This window comes from Aedes aegypti, chromosome 3, assembly GCF_002204515.2.
Source record: "Aedes aegypti strain LVP_AGWG chromosome 3, AaegL5.0 Primary Assembly, whole genome shotgun sequence".
Classification (NCBI taxonomy): Eukaryota; Metazoa; Arthropoda; class Insecta; order Diptera; family Culicidae; genus Aedes; species Aedes aegypti.
Window position 1 is genome coordinate 233,965,224 of NC_035109.1, and position 14,137 is coordinate 233,979,360.

General features: G+C 36.4%; 2 protein-coding genes across 2 annotated transcripts in view; both read left to right on the forward strand.

Annotated features, from left to right (window-relative positions):
• The first annotated feature begins 3,607 nt into the window (after nt 1-3,607).
• Nucleotides 3,608-6,516, forward strand: LOC110679254. The gene is made up of 7 exons (XM_021853469.1): nt 3,608-4,464; nt 4,523-4,671; nt 5,117-5,216; nt 5,340-5,675; nt 5,742-5,856; nt 5,935-6,065; nt 6,129-6,516. Exons 2-7 carry the CDS (start codon nt 4,643-4,645, stop codon nt 6,462-6,464), a joined length of 1,047 nt encoding a protein of 348 aa, XP_021709161.1. The 5' UTR covers nt 3,608-4,464; nt 4,523-4,642; the 3' UTR covers nt 6,465-6,516.
• A 1,190-nt stretch (nt 6,517-7,706) lies between these two features.
• LOC5576238 overlaps nt 7,707-14,137 on the forward strand; it is a 59,908-nt gene continuing 53,477 nt past the window's right edge. The window contains exon 1 of the mRNA XM_001655966.2: nt 7,707-7,868. The gene's annotated coding sequence lies outside the window, so the exon portion shown is untranslated. The remainder of the gene's footprint in view (nt 7,869-14,137) is intronic.

Sequence of the window (14,137 nt, forward strand, 5' to 3'; positions counted from 1 at the left end):
TTCCTATCTGATATTTCGGAAAAGACACGGAAAGCAAAATACACCCAAAATTTGAGTTTAAGCCAAGGAGTGTGACAAAATCTCGGAAATATTTTTTGGAATTAAACAAACGAAAAACATTAAAAAATTGAGTAAACATGTGTTTTTGGCCTAAACTTAAGCGTTTGGCACTAAAATTAGGACAGGCCTTTAGGACCCTATTGGGACAGGCCTTTAGGACCCTATTAGGCGCTTTTATCATGTTTGTCTATTGTTTAAGATCCGGGCTCACAGCGACAGTTCGTGACAGCAAAATCTCGGCTCACTGTGACGTACAGAAATTTTGTATTGGTTTCTCCCTCCCAGGTTACATCACGAACGTCATTGCATTGGACCGTAACAGATGGGATGTTTTTCTTTGCAAGCTTTGATCGTGCTTCATACTCAAATGAGAGCGAATTGGGTCCTAAAATGTTTAATGAAATCTTGTTTTTATTTAATGACACGAAAGTGCATGTTACTGCAATTATTTTAGCAATTTTTCCCGCGCAAATATCGGCTACATCATATTTAAACTTTAATTTAAAAATTGCACGCTAACTTGAAAGTACCCATTAAATGAGTATCTTGTACCCATTTTTTTCACAACTACTGAGCTGTCAAATAATGGGTATTTTTCTAGCTCCAAATAATGGGCCATTTTACCCCATTATGCAGTTCTGCTGATGAAGTGCATAATGGGTAAACAATACTCTTCGAGTTTAAAATCAACATCGCCATTTTTGTTTTTGATTTTTCAAGGAACTTTTCGTGATTAGCAAAAAGTCTTCATTTAAGTCAATTTCCTAGTGCCGTTGAGTTTTAGCGTTGTCTAATTTGCTGCCGATAGTGAAATCACATGAAATGGATATAATCAGAGAAAATGTAGATGGTGAAACGTTCCGGAAGTTGGAAGGTAAGTTACCATAGTTCCAGTTTTCCACAATCCATCCGAACATTTGCCTACTCTTACAGGATTCCGATGTCCTGTACCTGAGTGCGCAATGTTCATTCCAGCCTGTCTGGAAGAATTTAAAACTCACTTAAGAGGCCACAAATTGAACACTAGCGGGAATAAACCGTCGTATTTGCAGTGCTATTGTGGTTCGATACAAAATTCGTTTAAAACTCTCAAGGCACACGTAATTAAGCAACACCCTGGAGAACCCGAGGGAGCATTCTCTTCGATATGTGATGTCCCACCGGTATATGCGCCGATGGACGTGCATCAGGGTGATGGAACGAATGATTCCGTTTCCGGAACAAGATTTACGAAGGAGGAGTTAAAGGAAACAGCGGCAAATGCTGTTTCTAAGCTACGTTCCGACTTGGCCCTAACAGAAGTCAAGGTGAAATTTTTCATGGACTTCTGTAATGAACTCCTTGAATCTTATCAGAAATTCTCGGTAGAGCTTGTCGCTGATTTCCTTTCTGAAAAAGGAATGCTGGACCATGAGACCAGTCAAAAACTCCTTGAAGATTTGAAGGTGTCTAATATTTTCCAAGACGTTGTCAATCCCAGTGTAAATTTGTCCTATTTAGCTGGTAAAGTTGGACGAAGTGTACCAGAGCCGGTAGAAATCGAACTAGGAGTAAGGAAAGTAAACAAAACTATTCGATACCGGCCAGCACATAAGGGAGAGCGGAAGAAGTACTACCCCGTGACTAAAGTGTCTACGATAAAGGACAAGCTTCATTATATTCCGTTGAGGCAGACGTTGTCCCTATTACTCAGTAATCCGGAAGCAAGGAAAATGATCGAACATGAGGAACCGTCAACTGATGGCGTAGTGCGGGGGTTCAAAGATGGGGTACTTTTCCCTACACTTCACTTTTGTAAGAACCATCCTTACGGCATCAGAATTTCCTTGCACATCGATGACGTTGAGTATTGCAATCCACTGGGCTCACGTAGAGGGAAACATAAGCTAACAGTGATTACTTTCAAGGTCCAAAACTTCAATCCAAGGATTAATTCAGGTCTTGATAGGGTGTACGTTGCTCTTGTGGTACCCTCAAAATGCGTTAAAAAATACGGGTTTGGAAAAATTTTGCAGCCTTTGCTCCAAGATTTAATGGCACTAGAATCAGAGTCCGGGGTTGTGGTTAAAATAAATGAAAATGAAAGTTATACCCTTCGAGCAACCGTAGTTCATGTGTTAGGTGACACAGCAGCGTTCCATGAACTTTTTGAGTTGATGCCTGCACAATCGAATATTTTTTGTAGAGCATGCTATATTTCTAGATCGATTATGCATTCTGGAAATTTCGGCGTTTATTACCCAATGCGTACTCATGAAAGTGTGAATAATGATCTCATGGAATTGAGGAACGGTCAAACAACTCCAGCAAAGTGTGGAATCATTCGAGCTCCTGTATTGCATTGCTTAAGGCAGTTCCATTTTGCAGACAACCTGTCTTTCGACCCTATGCATGACGTACTAGAAGGAGTGGTTAGCATGGTACTTAAAAAATTGTTGCACAATTTTGTAAATGTTAAAAAATTGATATCAGACAACAAGTTGAATGACCGGATAGAATGCTTTGACTACGGGAGTGCTGAATCACGTGACAAGCCTTGTGGGAATTTTACTTGCAAAGCTCTGAAAAGCAAAGGCAATTCATTAAGTCAATCTGCTTCACAAATATGGTTGCTCCTTCGTGCATTCAATTTTATTTTTGCTGATATTCTCGACCGCGACTCTATTGAAATAGTTTCATGTTTGCTGAAAATCACTTTTTATGTGTTCTCCAATATACTCACAAATGATATGATAAACGATCTACAGCTAACTATAGAACATTTCTATCAGTTTTTCAAAAAATGCTTCCCATTTGATAAGCCTATAAATAAAGTTCATCATTTGTCCCACTACCCTATGGTCATAAGACAGAGCGGCCCAATCGCCAATATGGCATGCTTACAATTCGAAGGAAAATATAAGGAATTAAAATCTCTCACTAAAACCTGTGGAAACTTCAAAAATCTTACTCATAGTCTTGCCAAAAGAATCAACCTGAAGCAAACCGCATCAATCATCGAGCACAATTACGAAATCAATAGAATAACAGTAAAATCATCAACAATTACACAGAAACAATTTCTGGAATGTCCTTTGTTATTGTTCGATCTTCCAAATGAAATAGAGAATGTGAACTGTATGATCATTGATGGCGTAACTTTTCGGTCGGGTCTTGTTGTAAAATATGAAACGTACAATGGCCAAAACTATGGTATACTGAATAATATTTTGAAAATCCAAAAGGAGTTCATATGTATTATACAAGTGTTAAATGTAATTGAGTTGTGCGACTCAATATTCAGTTATAAAACAGAAATTACGAATAAAGTTATTCGTACATCTATGGACAAAGTTTCTTCTAAAAAATGTTACAGTCTGTGGCGTTTCCATAATGCAAATGACGATTATTATTACATTAGTTTAAAATATAATGATTAAGACAACGGAGATGTAATTAAGTAGATTATAGAAGTTATCTCTAGTATGTAATTAACGTAAAGATAAGAAAATTTGTAAATATATCTGAATCTAATGTAAACTATTTATCGTATATGTTATTATTTCAAAATGATAAGAAACAAAAAAAATAATCAAAATATGAAACTTTATACAAACGTGTCCAATAGTACGTCAGATTTCCCTTATTGGCTTCATTCACAAATTTCATAACGCGGAAAACGATCATTTTTTACAGCCACCCACCCCCTCATAATGCTTTTTTTTTAATTATACTAAAAATTTTGTATAACATAGTTCATTTCCTGCTCGGGCATCCATCCCCTGCAGCGTATAAAATTTGTGAATGAGCCCATATTTCATTCATCTTCATATTACCAGGGGAGGCATCTCCATACCAATCAAAAAATCCAGCAGAATAAAATTAGCACAATTCTGCCAACCAATCTCACAGAATTTGATTAGCACCATTTTTAGGGGTATCTGGTGTAAAATGCACTCTTAAGGCAAAACGACTTTTTTACTTTCGAATCGATTTCGTAACATCGTATGTTGAGGACCCATACTGCCGGATCTTGGCGAAATTGTTTTAACAGTTACATCGCAAATACTTTCAAAAGGCTCTCATGGGTCGATTTGTTTCCAGGATGCATATAATCTCTGATTCCCTTACCATGCTGGTTCCAAACATATCCCTGGTCAGCCCCTGGTGATTTATTATCAACAAAAATAATTAAAGTCCAATTATTTTCACTTTTCAGCTCAGAAGTTTACCAACGCTTCATTGGTCTACATAACTGAGACAGTTTTAGAGGAAATTGGAATAATTGAAAAAGGCCCGCAAGTGGTAATTCTAACCGTGGTAGCAAAACTGAAAAAAGCTCATCATGACAGTACATTGGATACAAACCCTACCGAAGCTGGACCATCACGAAGCTTAACTGAGTCTCCGAGTGAAGCTGTAACAGTAAGTTAATATCATATGAGACTGCACAGAAACGTTACTATATCTTGCCCTGCCTTAGATCCGACAAACCCTGGAACGAGATGCTACTTGTCGAAAAATACTTTACACTAAAATTGATGCTGGAAATGTACCGACACATACTGAACTGTTGTCAGTGGTTCGAGTTCTTTGTAATAATATGGTATCGAAACTGCTGAACGAGAAAATGTAAGTATATTATACACGAGATCCATTAAACAACGAAACATTTAAGGAAGGAAGGTTTAAAATATCATATCAATCAATTCAAATAAAATCTATTGAAGAATCATTGAATGAACTCTATGCTATTCTTGAGAAACTTGCGAAGGAATCTTTAGATGTATTTCTGAAGAAATTCGAAGTAGAGTCTCTAGAATAATTTCTAGGATAGTTCTTTTAGAATTATAAGTTGAATTCTTGAAAATATTTAGAGTATCTTTTTGATCCCTGCTCGGTCTTGTTTTTTTTTGTTCCCATTCGGTTTATTTTTTGGCTCTTTTATCAAGCATAAGGTCTCTGCAGTTCCTATTTTAAAAAGCAGTCATCCGCTACCAGCCCTGAAAAATTGAAACACATTTTTATTACCTTTTTCTGATCCCGTTTTTAAAGTTTATTTATTTTTGCATTTTAGTTATCCATCAACTGAAGAGAAAAAAGCGTTGGCAAAGCAAGTTATTGAAACTTTTCCCATATTGGCTTCCACAAAAATAACGGAAAACTCTCCCGACCATGTAAGTATCTAAACATTACATTATAATTATAATCTTTGAGGTGATAATCTTTGTAGTACGATGTAGTAGATTGTAGTACGACATGTGATAACTAATAATATATCTTTTTTCATTTGATTTTAGTCATACTTTTTTTGGAAAAATGGAGGCAAAGGACCAAATCATGAACATTCGGGACTCATTCATACTCACTTACGGAACAAAGCCAAAAAGCTTAAGGCCGAAGACCGAAAATACACTCATAAGAAAAAAGCTGACAAAGTCAGCAGCATTCCGACTGGAATAGTTGAGCTAGCTGAAGAATGTGCTCACAAGGAAGCTACAGCCGCCAATTTCAATACAATCGTGAAGCTCATGGATAAAACGCACACTCTTCACATCATGATGCTGCAAGATAAGAAGCCATTCGATTTCATCCTTCAAACATTTCCGCATTTCAAATCATTTGATGGACTTTTGGTATGTATCTTCATATCTATGTTTTGAAAATTATCTTTAATTTTTCATTCTACACCTGCATTACAGATTCAAAAAGCATATGAGCGCATGACACCAAACTATGACAAAAATAGTAATCTCGTTCCTGTTTTCGTCCGTGGGCTGATGATTGAACCAGAAATGTTCTCTGCAATTCCGGATGGTTAGTATTTATATTTAAACAATATCTTGACGCATAAATCAAAATAATAAATATTGAATAACGGTTATTTAAATTCAGACAATCTTCGTGGCTGCTTGCGGATTTTGTTGCATCTGAAGCACAGAGGTTTGAAAAGCCAAGAAAGAGGACCAAACAATGGACTCAGCGTAGAAGAGCAGCTAGCTGCTGATCTTATCCGCTTTGTACCGGTAATAGTATTTAATTTTCCCCAAATAGTTTATGTATTTATGTTTCCCTCCTTTTACTTCTAGGACACAGAAACATCCATGGAAGAACAGCTGGCCAGATATGTGGCCTATAATCATGAACATGATGTACCTGTCGCTCCACATATGATTTGCAAGGGTGACGAGTATCATTTGTTCATTCAAGGCCACTTGGTCAAATGCGGAGACAGTTCAGTACAAGCTGTGGATGTTCTTTTTAAGAGTTTCGCTGTCTTCAGAATTCCAGTTCCTCCTGTGCTCCAAAAACTTCACGACTTGATTGAAATTTCTTGCTACAAAGTCAAGCAGCATAGCACACGACAGGCCGTCAACAAATTGTGCGCTACGATCCAAGAGTCGTGCAAGGCAGAAATAATTTGAAAATTGCACGAAATGTATTAAACTGCTGCACAATAAATGAAATAAACGTTATCAGAACATTTAGAAATGTTTTTAAATTATTTTTTTTTATTTTCATATCTGAATATCAACCTAACCTGGAAAATAAATAAAAATAAAAATGGGGTTTTTGTACCCATTTTTTGTTGACATCGCAAGGGTATAAAATACCCTTGTTTTGAAGTTCGGCTCCCATACCCATTAATGAGTAAACGGGATTTACTCTTTTAATGGGTTAAGCCACTTTAGAGGAAAATGGGTACGAAAGTACCCATTAAAGGGTACTTCCAAGTTAGCGTGTGGGTCCATAAATGAACCTTGACACTTTTGAACATGTTTGACGTTCGCTTAATCGACAAAAACACAACAGGCCTTTTAGTTTTAACACTGGGGTTGTTCCTATCTGATATTTCGGAAAAGACACGGAAAGCAAAATACACCCAAAATTTGAGTTTAAGCCAAGGAGTGTGACAAAATCTCGGAAATATTTTTTGGAATTAAACAAACGAAAAACATTAAAAAATTGAGTAAACATGTGTTTTTGGCCTAAACTTAAGCGTTTGGCACTAAAATTAGGACAGGCCTTTAGGACCCTATTCTGCAATGCCTGTGTAAAAATAATGACGCTAGCGTTATTTTTCGATTTTATACGAATTTTTGTTCTTAGCTATGCGGCTATTGGTACATCGACCCTAATGCTCTATTTTTTTCCCCTTTTTGTCAATATAGACATAACTGGTGCTATGGCGATAACTGGTACGCCTTCCCTATATTAATATTCCTGAGTGATAACTGCCATCCATTCCCAAGTACGTCCCTGGTACGAAGATTGTCTTCATGAGCTTTTGCAATGGGTTAGAACTGTCAAATTTCCTCGCCGGACATGACATGCACACGCAAAGTCTGTTTCACACACTATTCGGTATTCGTATTTGATAATAGCGGAAAAGACAACTCAGTCCAAAACAAAATTCTACCCAGCGTTAGCATTCGAAGCCTTCGTAGTTTAACCCACCTGAATTTTGGTAAACTCATAAGAACTCAAATTTGGCTTATTTCATACGGAATTCGACGCTGGATCAGTGCGTCTCTCTTTTTTTGCAGTTTAGTCATATTTGAGTTAAAAAAACATTTGTTTTGGGTAGTCTGATTTCTCCTCTGTGTGACATCTGAGCGGAATTATTCCGCATCCAAGAATGTGTGAAAAAGCTTTAGTGTGCATTTCGATCTTGTTTATTTTGTTCGTCTCATTCTTCGCGAGTGCAGGTCGGAAATCAGAACGAACGCAATTTGAATCATTGAAAACTGAAAATAAAGTGCTTTTCCAGACGAAATATTAGTATTTTCGTGCATTTACTGTGAATCTAGGATACCAACTTCTCAACGGTCAGTATATCGTATAGTGGACAACTTTTTTGAGTGAGGAAAATTTCAACGAAAATGGGATTTTATTTTCCTCCCCGTGACTCATTGAATTGTTGGAAGATTGGAAGTACCTCCAATTGCAATCCATGGTGTAATTTACAATGCGTAAATTGATGATTAATATGATTCTTGATTTATTATTCAAACATAAGTGAAGATTTTTGGTTACTTTCAAGTTTGATAACTTCCTACTGGTTCAATGTACCTCTCTCGTCTGAGCTAAGCATAAAAATGTGATTAGGATAGATGCTGTAGATTGCTCCAAGTATCTCGTTTATTCTAGTGGATAATAATGACATTCCTTAAAATAATTAAATATCGTTATTGTTGTAGTATTCATCACGTGAAGCAACCACTAAATCCTTAAAAGACAGATTTATGCTTAAAGCATAATACGATTTCTAATGAGTACAATCATTCATTTTAGATTCAGGAATTCATCCATTTGGATTAAGAGACAACTTCTAAAAACAATCAATGTCAAGGAGTAGGTGTTCCGGAATACCTGTGAGCGTTTCCTTCCTCGTTCATATATATATTCATTAATTCCTGGAAAGCAAAGCACGGTGCTCCAATTACCGTTATTATCAAATAAAATATACCATCCAAACGGCAGTCGGCAGTTGGTTCCTGACGTTGTTCTGCACCTCTGAGCTGAATTTGAAAAAAATCATTAGGCAGAATTTTGAGTTACGCCCTTTTGAAGTTTATATGACAAAAATCACATGATGTATGCCACTTTAACTTGCTTAAACAAAGAGATTATTATAAAATTTTGTAGTTTTGTTTTTTTCATCTGATTTAAGACACTGAAAAACACTTTTTTCTTAAACGTATCTAGACTGACATTTGAAAAGGGCCAATGCTATGTTTAGTTATTACCTGAGACGAGACTCGCGAAGACGGTCTTCTTTTTCTGTGATTGCTGAGTTTTTTCTTTTTCCACATTGTGTTTGTAACAATCATGCGCAAGCCGTTCAAGCTTTCACATGAACATCACAGCAAAAAATGATTGCGTTTGCATCACACTGAATCATAAATAGCCCTTTGAGTAAAATTTCATGCCAGCAAACGTTGCAGACATTTGAAATAACTAATCTTGAATTTAGATTTATCAGCAACTTTGGAAAAAAGTGCTCCCCCGACTGAGGTTTTTAATAACAGTTCATTGTGAATACAATACTTTTCACTTTTGCAGCCATAAAAACGATGGGCTGCAGTTGACGTTTCGTGACAGCGGAATCTGGACTGCATATGACGTTGATATTTTTCCTCTTCGCGAGTCTCTCTCAGGTTATTACTAATCAGCCAATACTCGAAACATGATATCTACCAATCAACTCCTGATAGTGATTTTAAGAAATGGTCCAAAGCATTCAAATATGTTTGAACAATTCTTGTACAGGATATCTAGATACGCCCTTTTGAAGTGTAAGGAAGGAATAGTGCATGGTGAATTTCGTTCCATCTATAATTAACGGTTAGGTGCATACATAATCATTACACCTTTGCGGTTGTTCTTATTTCATTAAATTTAGCAAGTTGCAGAAAATTTACACGTACACATATTTTCCAGACTGACATTAGAAAAGGGCCAAAGTATAATTGAAATATATATAAATCAATATAGCTAAATAATGACCATATCAAAGTTGATCGTAACACTCGAACTTCACATAGCTGTATGTATATCGTATATCTGTATTCTATTCGATTCTGTTTAATTCTTTTCTATTCTAGTCTGTTCTGTTCTATTCAATTCTACTCTACTTAAATTTATTTTATTCTGATCCACCCTACTTGTTCATATACATATTTTTACAAATAGCCACTGTTGTAATCAACAACTGCGTGCAAATCATTTGAACGGTACACTTTCGAAGTTTGTACGACTTTAACACTTCAGTCGTTGCGTTGTTGTATTTTGTACAACAGTGGTGAAAAACCTCGCTTATCGTACACAGCATCAGCGTGGTGGTTCTGAAGGTAGCAAACTGCGCGAAAGCGCTGACAGGTCTGTGAAAAAGCGCTTCGCACAGACTCCGACACCTGTTCATTATGTTAGCCTAGCCCTCGACCAGTCGCATTGCAGAAGTATACATCAAACATGGTTATTTTTTTTCTATCTTTATTAACCTTCGGGCTGTCGCGCTGTTGTACTTTGTACAACAGTTGTGATTTATATGCTATCATTTTACAACAAAGATATCTATCGACACCAAACCAAAATGTATTCCTCAAGAATCATCTTAAGAACAATACTCGACAGTTTTTATTTACAGTATGGCCCTTTATAATACGATTAAATCAGCAAATTAACATGGAAGTCGCATAATAATGAACGCACTATGTACGGTTCGAGGAAACCACAGTTTGAAATCGTCATATCTCAAAATCCAGATAATATAGAAATTTGGGGTCTTTAGCAAAGTTGTTCTGGAGGCGAAGCGCTATCTGATGGTACCTCACTTGATTCGGAATTTGACCGCTAGGTGGCACTAGTGGGCATGGAAGTTTTACTTTTGTTTTTGCAAATATTTCAGGATCATGATCATTTAGAAGGATGTCGTCTTCGGCAAAGTTGTTTAGTAAGTTTAGCACTATCATTTTTCGACTCAGTTGATTCAAAATTTTGCCACTAGGCGGCACTAGTGAGCATGAAACTTTTGTTTGCAGATATCTCAGGAGCCTGACCACTTAGAAAGATAGTGTCTTCGGCAAAGTAGTTCAGTAGCTTAAGGGCTATCATTATTTGAGCCAAGAAATAGGATATTTTGCCACCAGGCGGCGCTAGTGGGTATTTTGTTTTGTTTTGCGGATACTGCAGGATATTGACTTTTTAGACAGGCACTTTCGGCAAAGTTGTTCAGAAGCTCTGCGACTATCATTATTTTACAAAATCTCGAACTTTAAGGATTAAACAAAGAAAGAATTTGAGCTATTGAACAACTTTGCGCAAGACGCCATCTTTCTAAGTGATCAGGCTCTTGAGATATTTGCAAAACAAATGTTTTATGCTCACTAGCGCCGCCTAGTGGCAAAATTTTGAATCAACTAGCCCAAACACTGATAGTCCTTAAGTTACCGAACAACTTTACCGAAGACGCTATCCTTCTAAGTGGTCAGGATCATGAGATCTGAGAAACAAGTTTCATGCTCACTAGCGCCGCCTAGTGGCAAAATCCCGAATTTCTTGGCTATAATAATGATAGCCCTTAAACTACTGAACAATTTTGCCGAAGACGTCATCTCTCTAAGTGGTCAGACTCCTGAGATATTCGCCAAACCAAGGGTGTTGTACAAAGTACAACGCGCGACTACTCGCGTTACAAAAATTCGCGCGACGACCGAAAGGTTAACGAGATTTTTAGCCCTGGGCTAGTTCATCTCGGGACCAACGGCTGTACTTCCCTTCCGAAGGAAGTCGTCACTACTGAAATTTTTAGTGACTATCTCGGGGATGGGATTCGATCCCAGGTCCTCGGCGTGAGAGGCGTGTGTTCTAACCCCTACACCAGGTCCGTCCCCGACACATGGTTATATGATATTTCGAAGATTTCGGCAGACTCAGCTCCTCGCAGCTCTCGACAAACTTGTTCATATTACCTTCAGAACTGGGATCCAGCTCGAATGAAAAACATTTAATACAAAATGCTTCAATTATTCCTTAAAATACATAAAAAATTAACATATATAAGTTAAAACCCTTATTTTAAATTACAGTGAAATAACAATTTGAAGCTTCATTTTCTTAGAGCGTATAAGAAGCGCGGATGAGGAGTCAGAATCTGTGCATAACTATTTTTCACAGACCTGGGGCTATAAAACCATACAAACATCGAAGGTGTACCGTTCAAATCTTTTGGGCGCAGTTGTTGATTAATACAGTGTCTATTTGTAAAAAAATGTATAAAATCAAGTAGGGTAGATCAGAATGAAATAAATTTAAATAGAGTAGAATTGCACACAATAGAACACACTAGAATATAAAAGAATTGAATAGAATACAGACATATAATAGGGGAAATCAGGGTAAAACCGACACTGTGGGTAAGCTCGACACCCTTTGAATTTTCATGTTTTGAGCAGATTTTCATGCATTTTCCACCACGCTCTATCTTAACAAGTGAAATGTTGTGTTTCAAATGACATTACAACTGACGCTACCAATAAACTGCCAAAATAAACAACTAAATCATATTGGATAGCATAGAAGCAACAGCAGTTGCAACATTTCGCTGTTACTCTTTAACTCTTTCGCATGTGAAATTTTGAAAATGTCATTATTTGTTCTGCATCTACATCATCGTTTACTATTATTACGTTGATACAACATGAAGGAGAAATTGATTTTTGGTTTTTCAACAGCTGAAAACGCTATTGAAAAATAAATGTCCACTCGGGGTAAGATCGACACCTTCATTTGGGGTAAAATCGACACCTTTCTTTGCTGCATAATCTAACTTCAGGGAATCTTTGTAATCGGAAGACTATCTCTGTAGCTAATGTGAGTAATTCTATTAAAATTCAAGGATGGCGACCTTGTTAATATGTTAAATATGATACTATACGACTTGCCACGAGCTATCATTAAGTATAAAAAAAATATTTCTATGTTATCACGTTTCAACTTATTTGATGAAGCTTGAACAAATTTTTCTCATTTAAAATTGCAGAATTATTAGAATTTGAAATGTTTTCACATAAATTAATCTTATTGTGTATTTACAAACAATGAGGTTCGACAGTTTTTATTATCTAAAAATAATTACACTTTTCTGTTTTGTTAAAATAAAACAGTATTTATTTTCATAACCAATCATTCGCTACAACTTCATCTTCGTAAGCATTCCATGAACACAAATTAATAATATCCATGTGTCTTCACCCCAACTTTATAATCTTAGCATGGGACATTTGAAATTTTCACATTTATTTAGTGGATCTTTGCCCTCTCCTTAATAATTTACGTAATATGTGAATAATCCTTTGGAGGAAGGGGTCATAATGTCGCAAGTCATGTTTAAAGCATTCTTTTAAATATGCAATGTGATGGTGATGTTCACAACGTATAAATTCTACTCAAAGTGAATGGGTCGGTTTTACCCCAACAGGGTGTCGATCTTACCCGCACTCTCAATTATCTCACCTAAAAATGATGAAATATCAATTTGATTTAAATCACTATATAACCTTAATAATTCATCCAGCGATCGTAAGGATTAATAGATTTATAACCAATATGTGATTCTACAATAATTTAAGGTTCGTTTAACAAGCGAAAGTACACAAATTTTAGCAATAAGCTTAGGGTGTCGGTTTTACCCCGAATTCCCCTACATATACAGATATGTGAAGTTCGAGTGTTTCATCAACTTTGATATAGTTTGTTCAGCTATATTGATTTGTATATATTTCAAAAATACTTTGGCCCTTTTCTAATATCAGTCTAGAAAATATGTGTATGTGTAAACTTTATGCACCTTGATGAATTGAATGAAATAAGAACAACCGCAAAGGTGGAATGATTGTGTATGCTTCCAACCGTTGATTTTAGATGGAACGAAGTTCACCATGTAATATTCTTTCCATACACTTCAAAAGGGCGTATCTAGATATCCTGTTCATGAATTGCTTAAACATATTTGATTGCTTTGGACAATTTCCTAAAATCACTATCAGGCATAAGATTGGTAGATATCATGTTTCGAGTATTGGCTGATTAGTAATAACTAAACATAGCATTGGCCCTTTTCAAATGTCGGTCTAGAAAAATTTTAGAAAAAAAGATTTTTTCAATATCTTATACCAGATGAAAAAAAAAACAACAAAACTACAAAATTTTATTCTGTTTGTTTTAACAAGTTAAAGTGGTATACATCGTGTGATTTCTGTCATATAAACTTCAAAAGGGCGTAACTCAAAATTCTGCCTAAGGATTTTTTTCAAATTCGGCCCAGAGGTGCAGAACAATGTAAGGAATCAACTGCCGACTGCCGTTTGGATGGTATATTTTATTTGATAATAACGATGATTGAAGCACCGTGAAAGATGAAGATGATTCAACAAGGCGATGGATGTGCGAATGATGTAATGCATAGATCGTGACAGCCCAAGTCGAGAACTTTTTGATAAGACGCATTAGATAGGAATTCCGGGGCAAGACCATGCTATGAGTCGTGGGTTCGGATCCAACCGGCCGAGGATTATTTCGTAAAGAAAATATTCTC

Coding starts and splice junctions, on each gene's coding strand:
- LOC110679254 (XM_021853469.1), top strand. CDS start 4,643: ATGGTATCGAAACTGCTGAACGAGAAAAT. Junction 4,672..5,116: donor AAACTGCTGAACGAGAAAAT/GTAAGTATATTA, acceptor TTTGCATTTTAG/TTATCCATCAACTGAAGAGA. Junction 5,217..5,339: donor CGGAAAACTCTCCCGACCAT/GTAAGTATCTAA, acceptor ATTTGATTTTAG/TCATACTTTTTTTGGAAAAA.